Source organism: Oncorhynchus mykiss, chromosome 12 (genome assembly GCF_013265735.2).
Source record: "Oncorhynchus mykiss isolate Arlee chromosome 12, USDA_OmykA_1.1, whole genome shotgun sequence".
Taxonomy (NCBI): Eukaryota; Metazoa; Chordata; class Actinopteri; order Salmoniformes; family Salmonidae; genus Oncorhynchus; species Oncorhynchus mykiss.
Window position 1 is genome coordinate 55137063 of NC_048576.1, and position 22500 is coordinate 55159562.

A 22500-nucleotide genomic window follows, 5' to 3' on the forward strand; every position below is an offset into this window, starting at 1 on the left:
GCTGAATTTACACTATACATTTGTAGCCTACTGCCAGACTATTTTACAGAAAGAGGAATAATTTGAATCATAACATTGACACGATTTGGTTATTTCAATCTTCCACTACTTATTGTAAACGAGAATGTGCACATTGCCATTCATTGAGCAGCCTGTGAAGTATCATGCATCTGATTGGGCCACGTCAGCAGACTGCCATTTAGCTGGAACGGGCGGTTGGTTCTTGGAGTCGGAACCTGTCAGGATGTTGCTCCATCTTTTCCCGCTGTCCAGGGAAGGGGTTCAGTAGCTCTCCGCCCTGGTCATGATCTCTATGACCTCCAGGTCAGCATCAGACAGCTGCCGGATGGTGATGCTTATGATGGAGTGGTTTGTGTATTTTTGTGTTCCGACCTCCTAGAGAGAGAGAGAGTGAGAGGAGAGAGTGAGGGGAGAGAGAGAGAAAGATAAGTAACTTGGACTCAACAAGATTTGAGAACTAATATAGTGTCTTAGCTCTAATATCAAAATATGTAGGCTACCTATTCTACCAGCTGTCACAGCCTCAAGTCAGAATTAGACCCATGTTTCTCAAATGTAACATTTCAAAGTTGTTCCAAACGTCAAAAGTGTTTAAGGTAAAGGCGTTACCTCAAAATTCGAAATATTAGTCATTAACCTGTTAGTGATCCCTTCGCGCGCCAATCCCTTTAGCGGGATCGATTTCACAACATCCAGAGCGCCAAATTCAAACTACAGAAATATCAATATTCAAGATTCACGACAATATAAGTGTAATACATCAAAATAAAGCTTAACTTCTTGTTAATCCAGCCGCAGTGTCAGATTTTAAAAAGGCTTTACGATGAAAGCAGACCATGCGATTATCTGAGGACAGCGCCCCGCATACAAACACATGAAATCACTTTCAACCAGGCAGGTGGCGACCTTTGAAGATCTTCTTCTGTTAGCACTCCAAAATGTCCCAGAAACATCACAAATAGTCCTTTTGTTTGATAATGTCCTTCTTTATATCCCCAAAATGTCAATTTATTTGGTGTTTGATTCAGAAATACACCGGTTCCAACTCGCCCAACATGACTACAAAGTATCTAATAAGTTACTTGTAAACTTGGTCCAAACATTTCTCAATAACGTTCCTAATCCAACCTCAGGTATCCTAAAACGTAAATAATCTATAAAATTTAAGACGGGATAAACTGTTTCCGACACCAGATAAAAACAAGATGATGCGCATTCCAGTTCACACGCACCAAACAGCAGAGTCCACATGGAGTGACACTTAAAAAGATCCTAAAAGAATAACATCAACCAATTTCTAAAGACTGACATCTAGTGGATGCAATAGGTACTGCAACCAGGTTCCTTTTAAATAGGGCTTCCCATAGAAAACCATTGGGAAATACTATGACCTCAATTTTTTTCCCCTGGGTGGTTTGTCCTCGGGGTTTTGCCTGCCAAATCAGTTCTGTTATACTCACAGACATTATTTTAACAGTTTTCGAAACTTTAGCGTGTTTTCTATCCAAGTCTACCAATTATATGCATATCCTAGCTTCTGGGCCTGAGTAACAGGCAGTTTTCCTTGGGCATGCTTTTCATCCGGACGTGAAAATACTGCCCCCTATCCATAAAAAGTTTTAACTCTGAATGGTTAAGGTTTGGGATAGGCTTAAAACTAAAATATCAAAAACAACTTTCTATAGCTGATTTTGAACTTGCAGCCTTTACGATCGGAGGCAGATGCTTACACCTATCCCCCATCCTCGTCCACAACGCCAAGCAAAACCGAAACCTACTTGAAGATAACAGCACACTCTGTTGCTCATAGTGGCCCGTTTCCACGTCATCTCCCTACATCCTGAGACATGGATGGACATCGAATACTAGCTTGTATCACGGGTGACCTGGCTGACTTATTTGTACAACAAACCTTGGATCCCAGTGTGTTAACTCCGACTGGTTCTCGGCTGTACCACACTGTCATCCGCGGAGACCACCCGCCTGGAATGTAGATAGAAGGCCGGAGCGTTTGCAACCATGTCATGTTCGTCATGTCTCGCTCCGATGGATCTTTAAGGTTCTTAGTGTGTTCGTTAAATTACAATTCAGATAGCACAGAGAAAACAAGATGCCCATTTTTGTGTCATATGCCTACCCGTGCTAAATAGGTTTTTCAGAATGGCTTAGAACACGTCTCAAACAATCACAATGCTTGTTTTGAGCAACCCGTTGTAGAACAAGTTGTTTATCAGGCACTGTAGTGTACAATTGCATGAGGATCACTGCTTGTCCAAACATGTTGTGTGCTCATGCTATTTGCAATGTAGGCTATTAGCCAAGTTTACTCTGTACTGTTGGAAATGTGTACTTAGTGTTTACCAGGCTTTTGATTACCGATTAACTGTGCATTTTGCTCTTCCTTTTTCCTCTATTGTAAATATACAGCCTGATCAATCTTTTAACCATTTTTGTCTTTCCTAGCATCTCACTTCTTTGTCCCTGTGTGTCTCCAGTGTGTGGCTGTGACCTGGCTCGTTCAGGTTTCTTCCAGAAGGGAGGAGAGTACATCTGTTCAGAGGACTACCAGCGCCTCTACGGTACCAAGTGTGACAGCTGTGGAGACTTCATCACAGGGGAGGTGGTCTCGGCGCTGGGGCGTACCTACCATCCCAAGTGTTTTGTCTGCAGCATGTGCAGGTAGGTACCGTGCAGAAACACACACACACACACACACAAACTCAGCAAAAAAAGAAATGTCCTCTCACTGTCAACTGCGTTTATTTTCAGAAAACTTAACATGTGTAAATATTTGTATGAACATAACAAGATTCAACAACTGAGACATAAACTGAACAAGTTCTACAGACATGTGACTAACAGAAATTGAATAATGTGTCCCTGAACAAAGGGGGGGGGGGGGGGGGGGTCGAAATCAAAAGTAACAGTCAGTTTCTGGTGTGGCCACCAGCTGCATTAAGTACTGCAGTGCATCTCCTCCGCACTCCGCACCAGATTTGCCAGATTTGCCAGATCTTGCTGTGAGATGTTACCCCACTCCACCAAGGCACTTGCAAGTTTCAAGACATTTCTGGGGGCAATGACCCTAGCCCTCACCCTCCGATCAGACAGGTCCCAGACGTGCTCAATGGGATTGAGATCTGGGTTCTTCGCTGGCCATGGCAGAACACTGACATTCCTCTTGCAGGAAATCACGTACAGAATGAGCAGTATGGCTGGCGGAATTGTCATGCTGGATGGTCATGTCAGGTTGAGCCTGCAGGAAGGGTACCACATGAGGGAGGAGGATAACTTCCCTGTAACGCACAGCGTTGGGATTGCCTGCAATGACAACAAGCTCAGTCCGATGATGCTGTGACACACCGCCCCAGACCATGACTGACCCTCCACCTCCAAATCGATCCCGCTCCAGAGTACAGGCCTCGGTATAATGTTTGTGCCCATAGGCGACATTGTTGCCGGTGATGTCTGGTGAGGACCTGCCTTACAACAGGCCTGCAAGCCCTCAGTCCAGCCTCTCTCAGCCTATTGCGGACAATTTGAGCACTGATGGAGGGATTGTGCGTTCCTGGTGTAACTCGGGCAGTTGTTGTTGCCATCGTTTACCTGTCCCGCTGGTGTAATGTTCGGATGTACCGATCCTGTGCTGATGTTGTTACACGTGGTCTGCCACTGCGAGGACGATCAGCTGTCCGTCCTGTCTCCCTGTATCACTGGCTTCTCACAGTACGGACATAGGAATTTATTGCCCTGACCAAATCTGCAGTACTCATGCCTCCTTGCAGCATGCCTTAGGCATGTTCACGCAGGTGAGCAGGGACCCTGGGCATCTTTTTTTGTGTTCTTCAGAGTCAATAGAAAGGCCTCTTTAGTGTCCTAAGTTGTCATAACTGTGACCTTAATTGCCTACTGTCTGTAAGCTGTTAGTGTCTTAACCTCTTGAGTGTAGGGGGCAGTTTTTTGATGTTTGGATGAAAAACGTACCCAAATGAAACTGTCTATTTCTCAGGCCCAGAATCTAGAATATGCATATAATTGTCAGATTAGGATATAAAACACAACATATTGTATGTCAGTATAACATAACTGATATTGCAGGTGAAAACCTGAGGAAAATCCAAAGTGGAAGTGCCTTCTATTTTGAAAGCTCCCTGTTCCATTGCATACCTTCCCTCCATTTAAAGGGATATCAACCAGATTCCTGGTCTGAACAGTCTTTAGACATAGTTTCAGCCTTTTATTCTGAAAAATTAGCGAGAAAGATCACATCGCGTCAGTGGATGGCTGCGTGCCAGCAGAGTTTTGCATGCGCGAGCAGCTTGGAGTAGACATTTTCTCTCTCTCCTATTGAAAAAGCTACAGTTCGGTTGAAATATTATTGATTATTTATTGTAAAAACAACCTGAGGATTGATTATAAAAAAATATTTACATGTTTCTACGAACTTTACGGATACTATTTGGAATTTTCGTCTACCCCATCGTGACCGCTCGAGCCTGTGGATTTCTGAACATAACGCGCCAACCAAATGGAGGTATTTTGGATCTAAAAATAATCTTTATGGAACAAAAGGAACATGAGTGCAAACATCCGAAGATCATCAAAGGTAAGCGATGCATTTTATTGCTTTTCTGACTTTCGTGACCAATCTACTTTGCTGCTAGCTGTTTCGAATGTTTTGTCTGCTGAGAGAGATGCCCTTACATAAACGCTTGGTTTGCTTTCGCCGAAAAGCTTTTTTGAAATGTGACACGCCAGGTGGATTAACAACAACCTAAGCTGTGTTTTGCTATATTGCTATATTTATTTCATTAAAATTGTATATTTTTAGTAATTTAATTTGGATTTGGCGCTCTGCAATTTAGGGATGGGTGCGCCAAGAACTAACAACCGTTCCACAGGTGCATGTTCATTAATTGTTTATGGTTCATTGAACAAGCATGGGAAACAGTGTTTAAACACTTTACAATGAAGATCTGTGAAGTTATTTGGACTTTTACGAATTATCATTGAAAGACAGGGTCCTGAAAAAGGGACGTTTCTTTTTTTGCTGAGTTTATGTAGAGTATATCCACCACATTGATCATTGCTGGCCCTTCGATGCACATCGGAGGCCAACGTTGTGCTGGATCATGGTTGATTAAATTATTGAGTTTACCATGGAGGCAACGAGTGGAGGAAAGTAGTGAATCATTTGTTTTATTGGGGATGCTGGCATGTAATCAGTGCTGAATAAAATTGATAAAGAAGAGAAATCAGCATAATCAGAAAACAAAGAAATGATCAGATGTTTCATCAGATCTTCATCAGATCTTCGAAGACAGGGAACAGTTCAGTGAGGGAGTGTTCTTTAGAGGAGAGAAAGGGACATGCAGCCTCTTGTTTCTGCTTGTCATGCTGGGAATCTAAGACCTCAGGGGTATTACAATGTCAAAAGCCCTCTCTCTGATTGTGTGGTTCACTGTCATTGTTTCAGAGTCTTTAGAGGGTTTTTGACGACTTTGTGGTTTCTTCTATATTGGTCTACTGGTTGAGATGACTCGGGATATTTAGTAGCAGGAGGATGTTAGTGAGGCCAGACACACACTGCAGCAGCATGGCCCAGAGAGAGAGAGGCCGTTTTGCATATGGTAGTAGTAATATGTGCACAGTATGTACAGTCGTGGCCAAAAGTTTATTATTTTCCACAAAGTTTGCACTGAAGTATAATTACAAGCATTTCATGAGTGTCAAAGGCTTTTACTGACAATTACATGAAGTTCATGCAAAGAGTCAATATTTGCAGTGTTGACCATTCTTTTTCAAGACCTCTGCAATCCGCCCCGGCATGCTGTCAATTCACTTCTGGCCCACATCCTGACTAATTTTCGCCCATTCTTGCATAATCAATGCTTGGAGTTTATCAGAATTTGTGGGTTTTGTTTGTCTACTCGCCTCTTGAGGATTGACCACAAGTTCTGAATGGGATTAAGGTCTGGGGAGTTTCCTGGCCATGGACCCAAAATATCAATGTTTTGTTCCCCGAGCCACTTAGTTATCACTTTTGCCTTATGGCAAGGTGCTCCATTATGCAGGAAAATGCATTGTTCATCACTGTTTCTGGATGGTTCGGAGAAGTTGCTCTCGGAGGATGTGTTGGTACCATTCTTTCATGGCTGTGTTCCATTCATGGCTTTGTTCTAAGGCAAAAGTGTGAGTGACCCCACTCCCTTGGCTGAGAAGCAACCCCACACATGAATGGTCGCAGGATGCTTTACTGTTGGCATGACACAGGACTGATGGTAGTGCTAACCTTGTCTTCTCCGGACAAGCGTTTTTCCGGATGCCCCAAACAATCGGAAAGGGGATTCATCAGAGAAAATGACTTTACCCCAGTCCTCAGCAGTCCAATCCCTGTACCTTTTGCAGAATATCATTCTGTCCCTGATGTTTTTCCAGGAGAAAGGTGGCTTCTTTGCTGCCCTTCATGGCACCAGGCCATCCTCCAAAAGTCTTCGCCTCACCGTATGTGCAGATGTACTCACACCTGCCTGCTGCCATTCCTGAGCAAGCTCTGTACTGGTGGTGCCCCGATCCCGCAGCTGAATTAACTTTAGGAGACGGTCCTGGCGCTTGCTGGACTTTCTTGGGCATTCTGAAGCCTTCTTCACAACAATTGAACCGCTCTCCTTGACGTTCTTGATGATCCGATAAATGATTGATTTAGGTACAATCTTACTGGCAGCAATATCCTTGTCTGTGAAGCCCTTTTTCTGCAAATCAATGATGATGGCACTTGTTTCCTTGCAGGTATCCATGGTTGACAGAGGAAGAACAATGATTCTAAGCACCACCCTCCTTTTGAAACGTTCAGTCTGTTATTCAAACTCAATCAGCATGACAGAGTGATCTCCAGCCTTGTCCTCGTCAACACTCACACCTGTGTTAACGAGAGAATCACTGACATGATGTCAGCTGGTCCTTTTGTGGCAGGGCTGAAATGCAGTGGAAATGTTTTTTGGGGGATTCAGTTCATTTGCATGGCAAAGAGGGACTTTGCAATTAATTGCAATTCATCTGATCACTCTTCATAACATTCTGGAGTATATGCAAATTGCCATCATACAAACTGAGGCAGCAGACTTTGTGAAAATGAATATTCGTGTCATTCTCAAAACTTTTGGCCACGACTGTACAACACAAATAACCACATACAAGCGAAGCCACATGCACCACCCCCACCCCCACACATACATACCCTACTGAAACAAGTTGACCTACTACCCCAGCTCCGCTGAAATTTTGACCTGAATTGTTTCCTCTAAGCCATTTTATTCATTTTTATTTGATTTATTATGTTATTTGTTTTGTTATTGTTCAAACACCCACACTCTCAACTGTCGTGTCTCTCTCTGATCTAGACTCTCTGTGTTGTGTGCCAAGGCAGACCTGGGTCTGGTTGGTTGGTGTAGGTGGCATGCTGTGTTGTACTATGGAATGCCCAGGTGGTCTGGGCAGGCAGGGGGTCACGCACGGTGGCAGCTGGCCGTAGCAGGTGGCACCAGCGCTGGGGTGGGTTTTAGAGTCTGACCCACAGTAACCTCCCCACCTAGGGCCCTGATAGGCTGAGGGCACTACTGCTTACATGGCTGTGTGTGTATGTCCCATGGTGCACAGATGTGTATGTTAATTAATGTGTTTTGCACTGTTTGCAATCTGTAGTTCAATGCTATTACATGCTGACCTGACACTGAATGGTGTTATGAGATGTAATTTGGGCACATGCTTGACAGTGATATGCAAGGTGATAGGGAATATACCACCATCAGTTGGCTAGTGAACCAGTAAATTATATTGAATGATGCTACTGAGTAGTCCATGTTTAAGGGTCATTAATCTTTACCAAAAATGTCCCTAATAGCTCTGCCTGCCCTGCTAGAGATGCTGACTCTTAGCTTTCGGTGGCGGCAGCGGAGCTGGCATTCCGCTCATGCAGTCAACAGTCACTACACGTAAAACACTCATCATCAACCACAGATCATCCCCACTTCTCCCAAACCTCACTATGTAGGGGGTAGGATGCGTTGTTTACGCAAGTACATTGGACAGTATTGTCTGTCGTTCATAGCACACTGCCTCGTCCTCAGCATGTTTGAAACAGCGCCTGCATCCCAAATGGGCCCTGGTCACAAGTAGTGCACTATCTAGGGAATAGGACACCATTTGGGACGAACCCGGTATGTTTGTTTCAATGTGCAGCATGAAGATCACCTCTGCTGGCCCAGTTTAGCTGCTGTGGCCAAGCGGGTGTGACGCATATTCCCCTGCATGCCTGCCTGCCGTGTGGCTGGATACAGGATCTATCCAATGGCCCATCATGACTCCAGGGAGGGTGGATATCTCTGTGAGCCTCCCTGTCACCGGATATTACCACTGAAGCCCACAGGGCCACCCTGTCAGCACACAACACACCAAAGGGATGGTGTGTGTGTGTGTGTATGTGTGTGTGTGTGTGTGTGTGTGTGTGTGTGTGTGTGTGTGTGTGTGTGTGTGTGTGTGTGTGTGTGTGTGTGTGTGTGTGTGTGTGTGTGTGTGTGTGTGTGTGTGTGCGTGTGTGCTCAAACATACATGCATGTGGGAGTCGTGCGTGCGTATAATGAATGCAGAGCAGAGGTTGGGATTTGCCTTTTGAGTTGTAGCCCTAAATACCCATGCTGTCTGCTTTAGTATCTCCATGTGTCTTTTCTCTGTTTTGTTAAGAATCATTTGTCTTGGCGCCTTTCTTTGCAGGTTGTCTACATAGCAATATTGTTTATATAGGCTAGTTGTGTCACTGTCTCACAACCTATTACATTTGCATAAGTCTTCAATTTAGGTTGCTACGGTTCGGACAGGCCTACATTTGAAAGAGTTTGTCATACCTTTTCACGGTGATAGAGAAATGTGCAAATGGCGTTTTTTTAAAAACATTTTTTATTACATTTTTTCCCCTCCAATTTCCTGATATCAAAATGGTCTTGTCCCATCGCTGATACTCCCGTACAGACTCGTGAGATGCAAAGATCGAGAGCCATGCGTCCTCCCGAAACACAATCCTGCTAAGCCGCACTGCTTCATGACAGACTGCTCGCTTAACCCAGAAGCCAGCCTCATCAATGTGTCGGAGGAAGCACCGTACACCTGGTGACCAAATTCAGAGTGCATGCACCTGGCCCGCCACAAGGAGCCGCAGGAGAGGAATGGGACAAGGACTTCCCGGCCGGCCAAACAATCCCCTATCCCGGACGAGGCTGCGACACAGTTTGGGATCAGAACTGGGTCTGTAGTGATGCCTCAAGCACTGCGATGCAGTGCCTTAGACCACTGCACCTCTCGGGAGGCCCTTTATTTCTCATTTTAAAGATTATACATACCATCAGGTAGAGGGTAAAAAATATAAGATCCCCTACCGCATCAACCCCACCCCAACCCCCCATGCTCCAACGAAGCCCCAACCCAACCCCCATGCTCCAACAGAGCCCCACCCAAACCCTCCATGCTCCCACAGACCCCTACCCCAACCCCCCATGCTCCAACAGAGCCCCACCCCAACCCCATACTTCAGAGCCCCACCCAAACTCCCCAACAGAGCCCCACCCTAACCCCCCATTCTTCATCAGAGCCCAACCCCAACCCCCCACTCTCCAACAAAGCCCCACCCAACCCCCCCATGCTTCAACAAAGCCCCACCCCAACCCTGCATGCTTCAACAGAGCCCCACCTCAGACCCCTATGCTCCAACAGACCCCTACTTCAACCCCCATACTCCAACACAGCCCCAACCCAACCCCCCATGCTTCAAATGAGCCCCAACCCCTCATGATTAACAAAAATCCCACCCCAAACCCCCCATGCTCCAACAGAGTCCCAACCCCCATTCTTCAACAAAGCCCCACCCCAACCCCCCATGCTCCTACAGAGCACCACCCCAACCCCCCATGCTTCAACATAGCCCCACCCCAACCCCCATGCTTCAACTGAGCCCCAGCCCCCCATGCTTCAACAAAGCCCCACCCAACCCCACCCCAACCCCCCATGCTTCAACAAAGCCCCACCCCAACCCCCCATGCTCCAACAGAGCCCCAACCCCCCATGCTTCAACAGAGCCCCACCTCAGACCCCTATGCTCCAACAGACCCCTACTCCAACCCCCATACTCCAACACAGCCCCAACCCAACCCCCCATGCTTCAACAGAGCCCCATACTAACCCCCATGCTCCACCAGAGCTCCACCCCTACCCCCCATGCTTCAAAAGAGCCCCACCCCTACCCCATCATGCTCCAACAGAGCCCAACCCCTACCCCCATGCTTCAACATAGCCCCACCCCAACCCCCATTCTCAACTGATCCCCAACCACCCATGTTTCAACAAAGCCCCACCCCAACCCCCATGCTCCAACAGAGTCCCACCCCAACCCTCCATGCTCCCACAGAACCCTACCCCAACCCCCCATGCTCCAACAAAGCCCCACCCTAACCCCCCATGCTTCATCAGAGCCCCACCCTAACCTCCCATGCTTCAACAGAGCCCCACCCTAACCCCCAACAGAGCCCCACCAACCCCCCATTCTTCAAGAGAGCCCCACTCTAACCCCCATGCTCCAACAAAGCTCTACCCCTAACCCCGTGCTTCAACAGAGCCCCACTCATACCCCCATGCTTCAACAGAACCCCACCCCATCCCCCCCATTCTTCAACAGAGCCCCACCCCAACCCCCCATGCTTCAACAGAGCCCCACCCCAACCCCCCATGCTTCAATAGAGCCCCACCCTAACCCCATGCTCCAACAGAGCTCCACCCCTATCCCCATGCTTCAACAAAGCCCCACTCATACCCACATGCTTTAACAGAACCCCACCCCAACCCCCCATGCTTCAACAGAGCCCCACCCTAACCCCATGCTCCAACAGAGCTCCACCCCTATCCCCATGCTTCAACAAAGCCCCACTCATACCCCCACTCTTCAACAGAACCCCACCCCAACTCCCCATGCTCCAACAGAGCCCCACCCCAAACCCATGCTTTAACAGAGCCCCACCCCAACCCCCCATGCTCCAACAAAGCCCCACCCCAACCCCCCATGCTTCAACATAGCCCAACCCCAACCCCCTTGCTTCAACTGAGCCCCACCCCAACCCCCATGCTTCAACTAAGCCACAACCCCCATGTTTTAACAAAGCCCCACCCCAACCCCCCATGCTCCAACAGAGCCCCACCCCAAGCCCCCATGCTCCAACACAGCCCCACCCCAACCCCCATACTTCAGAGCCCCACCCAACCCCCCATTGCCCCCCATTGTTCAACAGAGCCCCACCACAACCCCCCATACTTCCGAGCTCCACCCAAACCCCCCATGCTCCAACAGAGCCCCACTCTAACCCCCATTCTCCAACAAAGCTCCATCCCTACCCCAATTTTCAACAGAGCTCCACCCCTACCCACATGCTTCAACAGAGCCGCACCCCAACCCCCCATGCTCTAACAGAGCACCACCCTTACCCCCATGCTTCAACAGAGCCCCACCCCATCCCCCCTTTCTTCAACAGAGCCCCACCCCAACCCCCCATGCTTCAACAGAGCCCCACCCCTATCCCCATTTTTCAATAAAGCCCCACCCCAACCCCCAATGCTCCAATAGAGCCCCACCCCAACCCACCATGCTTCAACAGAGCTCCACTCCTACCCCCATGCTTCAACAGTGCCCCACCCTATCCCCCCATTCTTCAACACAGCCCCACCCCAACCCCCCCATTGTTCAACAGAGCCCCACCCCAACCCCCCATACTTCAGTGCCCCACCCCAACCCCCCATGCTTCAACAGAGCCCCACCCCAACCCCCCATTCTTCAACATAGCACCACCCTAACCCCCATGCTCCAACAGAGCTCCACCCCTATCCCCATTCTCTAACAGAGCCCCACCCCAACCCCCCATGCTTCAACAGAGCTCCACTCCTACCCCCATGCTTCAACAGTGCCCCACCCTATCCCCCCATGCTTCAACACAGCCCCACCCCAACCCCCCAATGTTCAACAGAGCCCCACCCCAACCCCCCATACTTCAGAGCCCCACCCAAACCCCCCATGCTTCAACAGACACCCACCCCAACCCCCCATGCTTCAACAGAGCCCCACCCCAACCCACCATGCTTCAACAGAGCTCCACTCCTACCCCCATGCTTCAACAGTGCCCCACCCTATCCCCCCATTCTTCAACACAGCCCCACCCCAACCCCCCCATTGTTCAACAGAGCCACACCCCAACCCCCCATACTTCAGTGCCCCACCCCAACCCCCCATGCTTCAACAGAGCCCCACCCCAACCCCCCATTCTTCAACATAGCACCACCCTAACCCCCATGCTCCAACAGAGCTCCACCCCTATCCCCATTCTCTAACAGAGCCCCACCCCAACCCCCCATGCTTCAACAGAGCTCCACTCCTACCCCCATGCTTCAACAGTGCCCCACCCTATCCCCCCATGCTTCAACACAGCCCCACCCCAACCCCCCCATTGTTCAACAGAGCCCCACCCCAACCCCCCATACTTCAGTGCCCCACCCCAACCCCCCATGCTTCAACAGAGCCCCACCCCAACCCCCCATTCTTCAACACAGCCCCACCCCAACCCCCCAATGTTCAACAGATCCCCACCCCAACCCCGCATACTTCAGAGCCCCACCCAAACCCCCCATGCTTCAACAGAGACCCACCCCAACCCCCCATGCTTCAACAGAGCCCCACCACAACCCCCCATTTTTCAACAGAGCCCCACCCTAACCCCCATGCTTCAACAGAGCTCCGCTCCTACCCCCATGCTTCAACAGAGCCCCACCCCAACCCCCCATGCTACAACAGAGCCCCACCACAACCCCCCATTTTTCAACAGAGACCCACCCTAACCCCCATGCTTCAACAGAGCTCCGCTCCTACCCCCATGCTTCAACAGAGCCCCACCCCAACCCCCCATGCTTCAACAGAGCCCCACCACAACCCCCCATTTTTCAACAGAGCCCCACACTAACCCCCATGCTCCAACAGAGCTCCGCTCCTACCCCCATGCTTCAACAGAGCCCCACCCCATCCCCCCATGCTTCAACAGAGCCCCACCACAATCCCCCATGCTTCAACAGAGTCCCACCCCAACCCCCCATGCTTCAACAGAGCCCCACCACAACCCCCCATGCTTCAACAGAGCCCCACCCCATCCCCCCATGCTTCAACAGAGCCCCACTACAACCCCCAGTGCTCCAATAGAGCCCCACCCCAACCCACCATGCTTCAACAGAGCTCCACTCCTACCCCCATGATTCAACAGTGCCCCACCCTATCCCCCCATTCTTCAACACAGCCCCACCCCAACCCCCCCATTGTTCAACAGAGCCCCACCCCAACCCTCCATACTTCAGTGCCCCACCACAACCCCCCATGCTTCAACAGAGCCCCACCACAACCCCCCATGCTTCAACAGAGCCCCACCACAACCCCCCATGCTTCAACAGAGCCCCACCACAACCCCACATGCTTCAACAGAGCCCCACCCCATCCCCCCATGCTTCAACAGAGCCCCACCCCATCCCCCCATGCTTCAACAGAGCCCCACCCAACCCCCCATGCTCTAACAGAGCCCCATCCCAACCCACCATGCTTCAACAGAGCTCCACTCCTACCCCCATGCTTCAACAGTGCCCCACCCTATCCCCCCATTCTTCAACACAGCCCCACCCCAACCCCCCCATTGTTCAACAGAGCCCCACCCCAACCCCCCATACTTCAGTGCCCCACCCCAACCCCCCATGCTTCAACAGAGCCCCACCCAACCCCCCATTCTTCAACATAGCACCACCCTAACCCCCATGCTCCAACAGAGCTCCACCCCTATCCCCATGCTTCAACAGAGCCCCACCCCAACCCCCCATTCTCTAACAGAGCCCCACCCCAACCCCCCATGCTTCAACAGAGCTCCACTCCTACCCCCATTCTTCAACAGTGCCCCACCCTATCCCCCCATGCTTCAACACAGCCCCACCCCAACCCCCCAATGTTCAACAGAGCCCCACCCCAACCCCCCATACTTCAGAGCCCCACCCAAACCCCCCATTCTTCAACAGAGACCCACCCCAACCCCCCATGCTTCAACAGAGCCCCACCACAACCCCCCATTTTTCAACAGAGCCCCACCCTATCCCCCATGCTTCAACAGAGCTCCGCTCCTACCCCCATGCTTCAACAGAGCCCCACCCCAACCCACCATGCTTCAACAGAGCCCCACCACAACCCCCCATTTTTCAACAGAGCCCCACACTAACCCCCATGCTCCAACAGAGCTCCGCTCCTACCCCCATGTTTCAACAGAGCCCCACCCCATCCCCCCATGCTTCAACAGAGCCCCACCACAACCCCCCATGCTTCAACAGAGCCCCACCCTAACCCCCCATGCTTCAACAGAGCCCCACCACAACCCCCCATGCTTCAACAGAGCCCCACCCCATCCCCCCATGCTTCAACAGAGCCCCACCACAACCCCCCATGCTTCAACAGAGCCCCACCCCATCCCCCCATGCTTCAACAGAGCCCCACCACAACCCCCCATGCTTCAACAGAGCCCCATCACAACCCCCCATTTTTCAACAGAGCCCCACCCTAACCCCCATGCTTCGACAGAGCTCCGCTCCTACCCCCATGCTACAACAGAGCCCCACCACAACCCCCCATTTTTCAACAGAGACCCACCCTAACCCCCATGCTTCAACAGAGCTCCGCTCCTACCCCCATGCTTCAACAGAGCCCCACCCAACCCCCCATGCTTCAACAGAGACCCACCCTAACCCCCATGCTTCAACAGAGCTCCGCTCCTACCCCCATGCTTCAACAGAGCCCCACCCAACCCCCAATGCTCCAATAGAGCCCCATCCCAACCCACCATGCTTCAACAGAGCTCCACTCCTACCCCCATGCTTCAACAGTGCCCCACCCTATCCCCCCATTCTTCAACACAGCCCCACCCCAACCCCCCCATTGTTCAACAGAGCCCCACCCCAACCCCCCATACTTCAGTGCCCCACCCCAACCCCCCATGCTTCAACAGAGCCCCACCCAACCCCCCATTCTTCAACATAGCACCACCCTAACCCCCATGCTCCAACAGAGCTCCACCCCTATCCCCATGCTTCAACAGAGCCCCACCCCAACCCCCCATTCTCTAACAGAGCCCCACCCCAACCCCCCATGCTTCAACAGAGCTCCACTCCTACCCCCATTCTTCAACAGTGCCCCACCCTATCCCCCCATGCTTCAACACAGCCCCACCCCAACCCCCCAATGTTCAACAGAGCCCCACCCCAACCCCCCATACTTCAGAGCCCCACCCAAACCCCCCATTCTTCAACAGAGACCCACCCCAACCCCCCATGCTTCAACAGAGCCCCACCACAACCCCCCATTTTTCAACAGAGCCCCACCCTATCCCCCATGCTTCAACAGAGCTCCGCTCCTACCCCCATGCTTCAACAGAGCCCCACCCCAACCCACCATGCTTCAACAGAGCCCCTCCACAACCCCCCATTTTTCAACAGAGCCCCACACTAACCCCCATGCTCCAACAGAGCTCCGCTCCTACCCCCATGTTTCAACAGAGCCCCACCCCATCCCCCCATGCTTCAACAGAGCCCCACCACAACCCCCCATGCTTCAACAGAGCCCCACCCTAACCCCCCATGCTTCAACAGAGCCCCACCACAACCCCCCATGCTTCAACAGAGCCCCACCCCATCCCCCCATGCTTCAACAGAGCCCCACCACAACCCCCCATGCTTCAACAGAGCCCCACCCCATCCCCCCATGCTTCAACAGAGCCCCACCACAACCCCCCATGCTTCAACAGAGCCCCATCACAACCCCCCATTTTTCAACAGAGCCCCACCCTAACCCCCATGCTTCGACAGAGCTCCGCTCCTACCCCCATGCTACAACAGAGCCCCACCACAACCCCCCATTTTTCAACAGAGACCCACCCTAACCCCCATGCTTCAACAGAGCTCCGCTCCTACCCCCATGCTTCAACAGAGCCCCACCCAACCCCCCATGCTTCAACAGAGCCCCACCACAACCCCCCATTTTTCAACAGAGCCCCACACTAACCCCCATGCTCCAACAGAGCTCCGCTCCTACCCGCATGCTTCAACAGAGCCCCACCCCATCCCCCCATGCTTCAACAGAGCCCCACCACAACCCCCCATGCTTCAACAGAGCCCCACCCCATCCCCCCATGCTTCAACAGAGCCCCACCACAACCCCCAGTGCTCCAATAGAGCCCCACCCCAACCCACCATGCTTCAACAGAGCTCCACTCCTACCCCCATGATTCAACAGTGCCCCACCCTATCCCCCCATTCTTCAACACAGCCCCACCCCAACCCCCCCATTGTTCAACAGAGCCCCACCCCAACCCTCCATACTTCAGTGCCCCACCACAACCCCCCATGCTTCAACAGAGCCCCACCCCATCCCCCCATGCTTCAACAGAGCCCCACCACAACCCCCCATGCTTCAACAGAGCCCCACCCCATCCCCCCATGCTTCAACAGAGCCCCACCCCATCCCCCCATGCTTCAACAGAGCCCCACCCAACCCCCCATGCTCTAACAGAGCACCACCCTTACCCCCATGCTTCAACAGAGCCCCACCCCATCCCCCTTTCTTCAACAGAGCCCCACCCCAACCCCCCATGCTTCAACAGAGCCCCACCCCTATCCCCATTTTTCAATAAAGCCCCACCCCAACCCCCAATGCTCCAATAGAGCCCCACCCCAACCCACCATGCTTCAACAGAGCTCCACTCCTACCCCCATGCTTCAACAGAGCCCCACCCCATCCCCCTTTCTTCAACAGAGCCCCACCCCAACCCCCCATGCTTCAACAGAGCCCCATCCCTATCCCCATTTTTCAATAAAGCCCCACCCCAACCCCCAATGCTCCAATAGAGCCCCACCCCAACCCACCATGCTTCAACAGAGCCCCACCACAACCCCCCCATTTTTCAACAGAGCCCCACCAACCCCCATGCTCCAACAGAGCTCCGCTCCTACCCCCATGCTTCAACAGAGCCCCACCCCATCCCCCCATGCTTCAACAGAGCCCCACCACAATCCCCCATACTTCAACAGAGTCCCACCCTAACCCCCCATGCTTCAACAGAGCCCCACCACAACCCCCCATGCTTCAACAGAGCCCCACCCCATCCCCCCATGCTTCAACAGAGCCCCACCACAACCCCCAGTGCTCCAATAGAGCCCCACCCCAACCCACCATGCTTCAACAGAGCTCCACTCCTACCCCCATGATTCAACAGTGCCCCACCCTATCCCCCCATTCTTCAACACAGCCCCACCCCAACCCCCCCATTGTTCAACAGAGCCCCACCCCAACCCTCCATACTTCAGAGCCCCACCCCATCCCCCCATGCTTCAACAGAGCCCCACCACAACCCCCCATGCTTCAACAGAGCCCCACCCCATCCCCCCATGCTTCAACAGAGCCCCACCCCATCCCCCCATGCTTCAACAGAGCCCCACCCCATCCCCCTTTCTTCAACAGAGCCCCACCCCAACCCCCCATGCTTCAACAGAGCCCCACCCCTATCCCCATTTTTCAATAAAGCCCCACCCCAACCCCCAATGCTCCAATAGAGCCCCACCCCAACCCACCATGCTTCAACAGAGCTCCACTCCTACCCCCATGCTTCAACAGAGCCCCACCCCATCCCCCTTTCTTCAACAGAGCCCCACCCCAACCCCCCATGCTTCAACAGAGCCCCATCCCTATCCCCATTTTTCAATAAAGCCCCACCCCAACCCCCAATGCTCCAATAGAGCCCCACCCCAACCCACCATGCTTCAACAGAGCCCCACCACAACCCCCCCATTTTTCAACAGAGCCCCACCAACCCCCATGCTCCAACAGAGCTCCGCTCCTACCCCCATGCTTCAACAGAGCCCCACCCCATCCCCCCATGCTTCAACAGAGCCCCACCACAATCCCCCATACTTCAACAGAGTCCCACCCTAACCCCCCATGCTTCAACAGAGCCCCACCACAACCCCCCATGCTTCAACAGAGCCCCACCCCATCCCCCCATGCTTCAACAGAGCCCCACCACAACCCCCAGTGCTCCAATAGAGCCCCACCCCAACCCACCATGCTTCAACAGAGCTCCACTCCTACCCCCATGATTCAACAGTGCCCCACCCTATCCCCCCATTCTTCAACACAGCCCCACCCCAACCCCCCCATTGTTCAACAGAGCCCCACCCCAACCCTCCATACTTCAGTGCCCCACCACAACCCCCCATGCTTCAACAGAGCCCCACCCCATCCCCCCATGCTTCAACAGAGCCCCACCACAACCCCCCATGCTTCAACAGAGCCCCACCCCATCCCCCCATGCTTCAACAGAGCCCCACCCCATCCCCCCATGCTTCAACAGAGCCCCACCCAACCCCCCATGCTCTAACAGAGCACCACCCTTACCCCCATGCTTCAACAGAGCCCCACCCCATCCCCCTTTCTTCAACAGAGCCCCACCCCAACCCCCCATGCTTCAACAGAGCCCCACCCCTATCCCCATTTTTCAATAAAGCCCCACCCCAACCCCCAATGCTCCAATAGAGCCCCACCCCAACCCACCATGCTTCAACAGAGCTCCACTCCTACCCCCATGCTTCAACAGTGCCCCACCCTATCCCCCCATGCTTCAACAGAGCCCCACCCCATCCCCCTTTCTTCAACAGAGCCCCACCCCAACCCCCCATGCTTCAACAGAGCCCCACCCCTATCCCCATTTTTCAATAAAGCCCCACCCCAACCCCCAATGCTCCAATAGAGCCCCACCCCAACCCACCATGCTTCAACAGAGCTCCACTCCTACCCCCATGCTTCAACAGTGCCCCACCCTATCCCCCCATTCTTCAACACAGCCCCACCCCAACCCCCCCATTGTTCAACAGAGCCCCACCCCAACCCCCCATACTTCAGTGCCCCACCCCAACCCCCCATGCTTCAACAGAGCCCCACCCCAACCCCCCATTCTTCAACATATCACCACCCTAACCCCCATGCTCCAACAGAGCTCCACCCCTATCCCCATGCTTCAACAGAGCCCCACCCCAACCCCCCATTCTCTAACAGAGCCCCACCCCAACCCCGCATGCTTCAACAGAGCTCCACTCCTACCCCCATGCTTCAACAGTGCCCCACCCTATCCCCCCATGCTTCAACACAGCCCCACCCCAACCCCCCAATGTTCAACAGAGCCCCACCCCAACCCCCCATACTTCAGAGCCCCACCCAAACCCCCCATGCTTCAACAGAGACCCACCCCAACCCCCCATGCTTCAACAGAGCCCCACCACAACCCCCCTTTTTTCAACAGAGACCCACCCTAACCCCCATGCTTCAACAGAGCTCCGCTCCTACCCCCATGCTTCAACAGAGCCCCACCCCAACCCACCATGCTTCAACAGAGCCCCACCACAACCCCCCATTTTTCAACAGAGCCCCACACTAACCCCCATGCTCCAACAGAGCTCCGCTCCTACCCCCATGTTTCAACAGAGCCCCACCCCATCCCCCCATGCTTCAACAGAGCCCCACCACAACCCCCCATGCTTCAACAGAGCCCCACCCTAACCCCCCATGCTTCAACAGAGCCCCACCACAACCCCCCATGCTTCAACAGAGCCCCACCCCATCCCCCCATGCTTCAACAGAGCCCCACCACAACCCCCCATGCTTCAACAGAGCCCCACCCCATCCCCCATGCTTCAACAGAGCCCCACCACAACCCCCCATGCTTCAACAGAGCCCCACCACAACCCCCCATGCTTCAACAGAGCCCCACCACAACCCCCCATGCTTCAACAGAGCCCCACCCCATCCCCCCATGCTTCAACAGAGCCCCACCCCATCCCCCCATGCTTCAACAGAGCCCCACCCTAACCCCCATGCTCCAACAGAGCTCCGCTCCTACCCCCATGCTTCAACAGAGCCCCACCCCATCCCCCATGCTCTAACAGAGCCCCACACTAATACCAGAAAAAGAAACAAACAAACATAAAGTAAAGAAAATACAAGTGCAAATAATGATATCAATTCTTATTTGGGTTTGTTTAATAAGTTATGAAATTAGCTGCGTCCATGCCTTCTAGAAAGGATAAGAAAGTTTGGCAGATTATCATATTTAATTGCAGATCCTCTAACGGAATAATGTATTTTCTCTGCTTTTAAATGTTGCATGACTTCCTTTATCCACTGGCTAAAGATGTTTGTTTTGATGAATATTTTGGAAAGGGGCTCCGTCCTCGCTCTTTCATGTGCGAGCGTGTCTGTGTGTGTGTCTCCATGGAGAGTGACCTCCTAATCAGTATGAATGCGATTAGAACGGAGGTCTTGCCTTTGATGCCTTTTCTCTCTCATGTGCTACTAAAGAGAATCACATTGCCCTCCTTGACCAAATGAAGCGCCCTCTGCTCAAAGATTTTTTATTTTATTTTTAGAAACCTTTTCTAAACATAATAGATTCCCAAATGCATGCGGGAATAATCACGTCTAATCTTCTTCAGTCACATCAAAGCATCATTAGTCTCATTGCTCAGCTGTTCAGTGTTGGGTAGTTAGTTAGTGATACATTAGCAAACACTTCCAGAATGGCTGTATAGAACGGTACCACTGCTGGGCTGTAGTCGTCTCTGCTCTGTCCTCCGGCAGGACCCTGGATTTCACTGTCATTGTTGAACAAAAGCAAATATGGCGCCCCCTGTAAAGGACACAAGCCTACTGCAGGATTTTCTCATGGATTTATTTTGAGCGTTTTTTTTAAGGAAGAATTTACTAAATGTATTATAATTGGACCACCAAAACAAGTACATTATGAAAAATTACCAAACACAAAATGTGCCGTTGTGTGAAATAATATTGCCTAGCTGTCATTACACAGTATACGTACTGTATGATGTTACAGGTTCAGCAGAATACATGTCTGATGTCTTCTTTTGTCTTGTCTCCCAGAAAGCCTTTCCCTATCGGAGATAGGGTGACCTTCTGTGGGAAGAAGTGTGTCTGTCAGCAGTGCTCTCATTCGCTGGTCAGCAGCGAGCCGGTCAAGATCCACGGACCCAGCCGTAAGTCTCCATATCAGAATAACCTTCTCATAACACTTGGTCCTCAGCTGGACTTAACACGTTCAGTGTCATACAGCAATGGTCCCATAGGACAAGGCTCCAGCACACCGCACCTCTCAGTGGAATCACTATATCCTGATGATGACCTCATGAATTTCTGATGCAATAGTAGTATCTGTAGATTCATCTGCGACAAAAGCAGATACAGGAGATGCAAAGACCAGATCTCAACATACAGTAGGACCCCCCCCCCCCACTAGATCTCAACATACAGTAGGACCCCCCCAACAGATCTCAATATACAGTAGGACCCCTCCACCAGATCTCAACATACAGTAGGACACCCCCAACAGATCTCAATATACAGTAGGACCCCCCCACCAGATCTCAACATACAGTAGGACACCCCCACCAGATCTCAACATACAGTAGGACCCCCCCACCAGATCTCAACATACAGTAGGACCCCCCCCCACCAGATCTCAACATTCAGTAGGACCCCCCCACCAGATCTCAACATACAGTAGGACCCTCCCACCAGATCTCAACATACAGTAGGACCCCCCCACCAGATCTCAACATACAGTAGGACCCCCCCACCAGATCTCAACATACAGTAGGACCCCCCCACCAGATCTCAACATACAGTAGGACCCCCCCCACCAGATCTCAACATACAGTAGGACCCCCCCACCAGATCTCAACATACAGTAGGACCCCCCCACCAGATCTCAACATACAGTAGGACCCCCCCACCAGATCTCAACATACAGTAGGACCCCCCCACCAGATCTCAACATACAGTAGGACCCCCCCCCCCCCCACCAGATCTCAACATACAGTAGGACCCCCCCACCCATCATATAACCAGTGCATACGGTTGTTAATCATGTTAATCACCCCACTACTACAGTCCCATTAAATCTTCATTGAGTTGTGTGTAGAGATTTCATGATGTACATCGGACACCTGGGGGGGGGGGGGGGGGGGTACAGTAGCAGTAACACACTACAGGGCTGAGCGGGTGACGGGCTTGATATCACATCAATCAATAATATCTCTCATCTGCAAATGACTGCTATCAATCTACCTGGCAACAGACACATGCTTTGATATAGCTCCAGCTCCAGTCACAGTGCGATCAGGCAGACATGGGCTCCTGGTAGGCCGTCGTTGTAAATAAGAATTTGTTCTTAACGGACTTGGCTAGTTAAATAAAGGTTAAATAAATAAATAAAATGACCTAAATGAATGGGAGCTTTGATTACGAAACAACTTCCCTGC

General features: G+C 52.0%; 1 protein-coding gene across 8 annotated transcripts in view; it reads left to right on the forward strand.

Moving 5' to 3' along the window:
- LOC110537795 (actin-binding LIM protein 3) overlaps nt 1-22500 on the forward strand; it is a 144512-nt gene that overhangs the window by 71942 nt on the left and 50070 nt on the right. For all 8 annotated transcript variants that reach the window (XM_036937825.1, XM_036937827.1, XM_036937828.1 and 5 more), the window contains exons 3-4: nt 2517-2700; nt 21104-21216. In XM_036937825.1, the coding sequence (XP_036793720.1) occupies nt 2517-2700; nt 21104-21216 (297 nt within the window). The remainder of the gene's footprint in view (nt 1-2516; nt 2701-21103; nt 21217-22500) is intronic.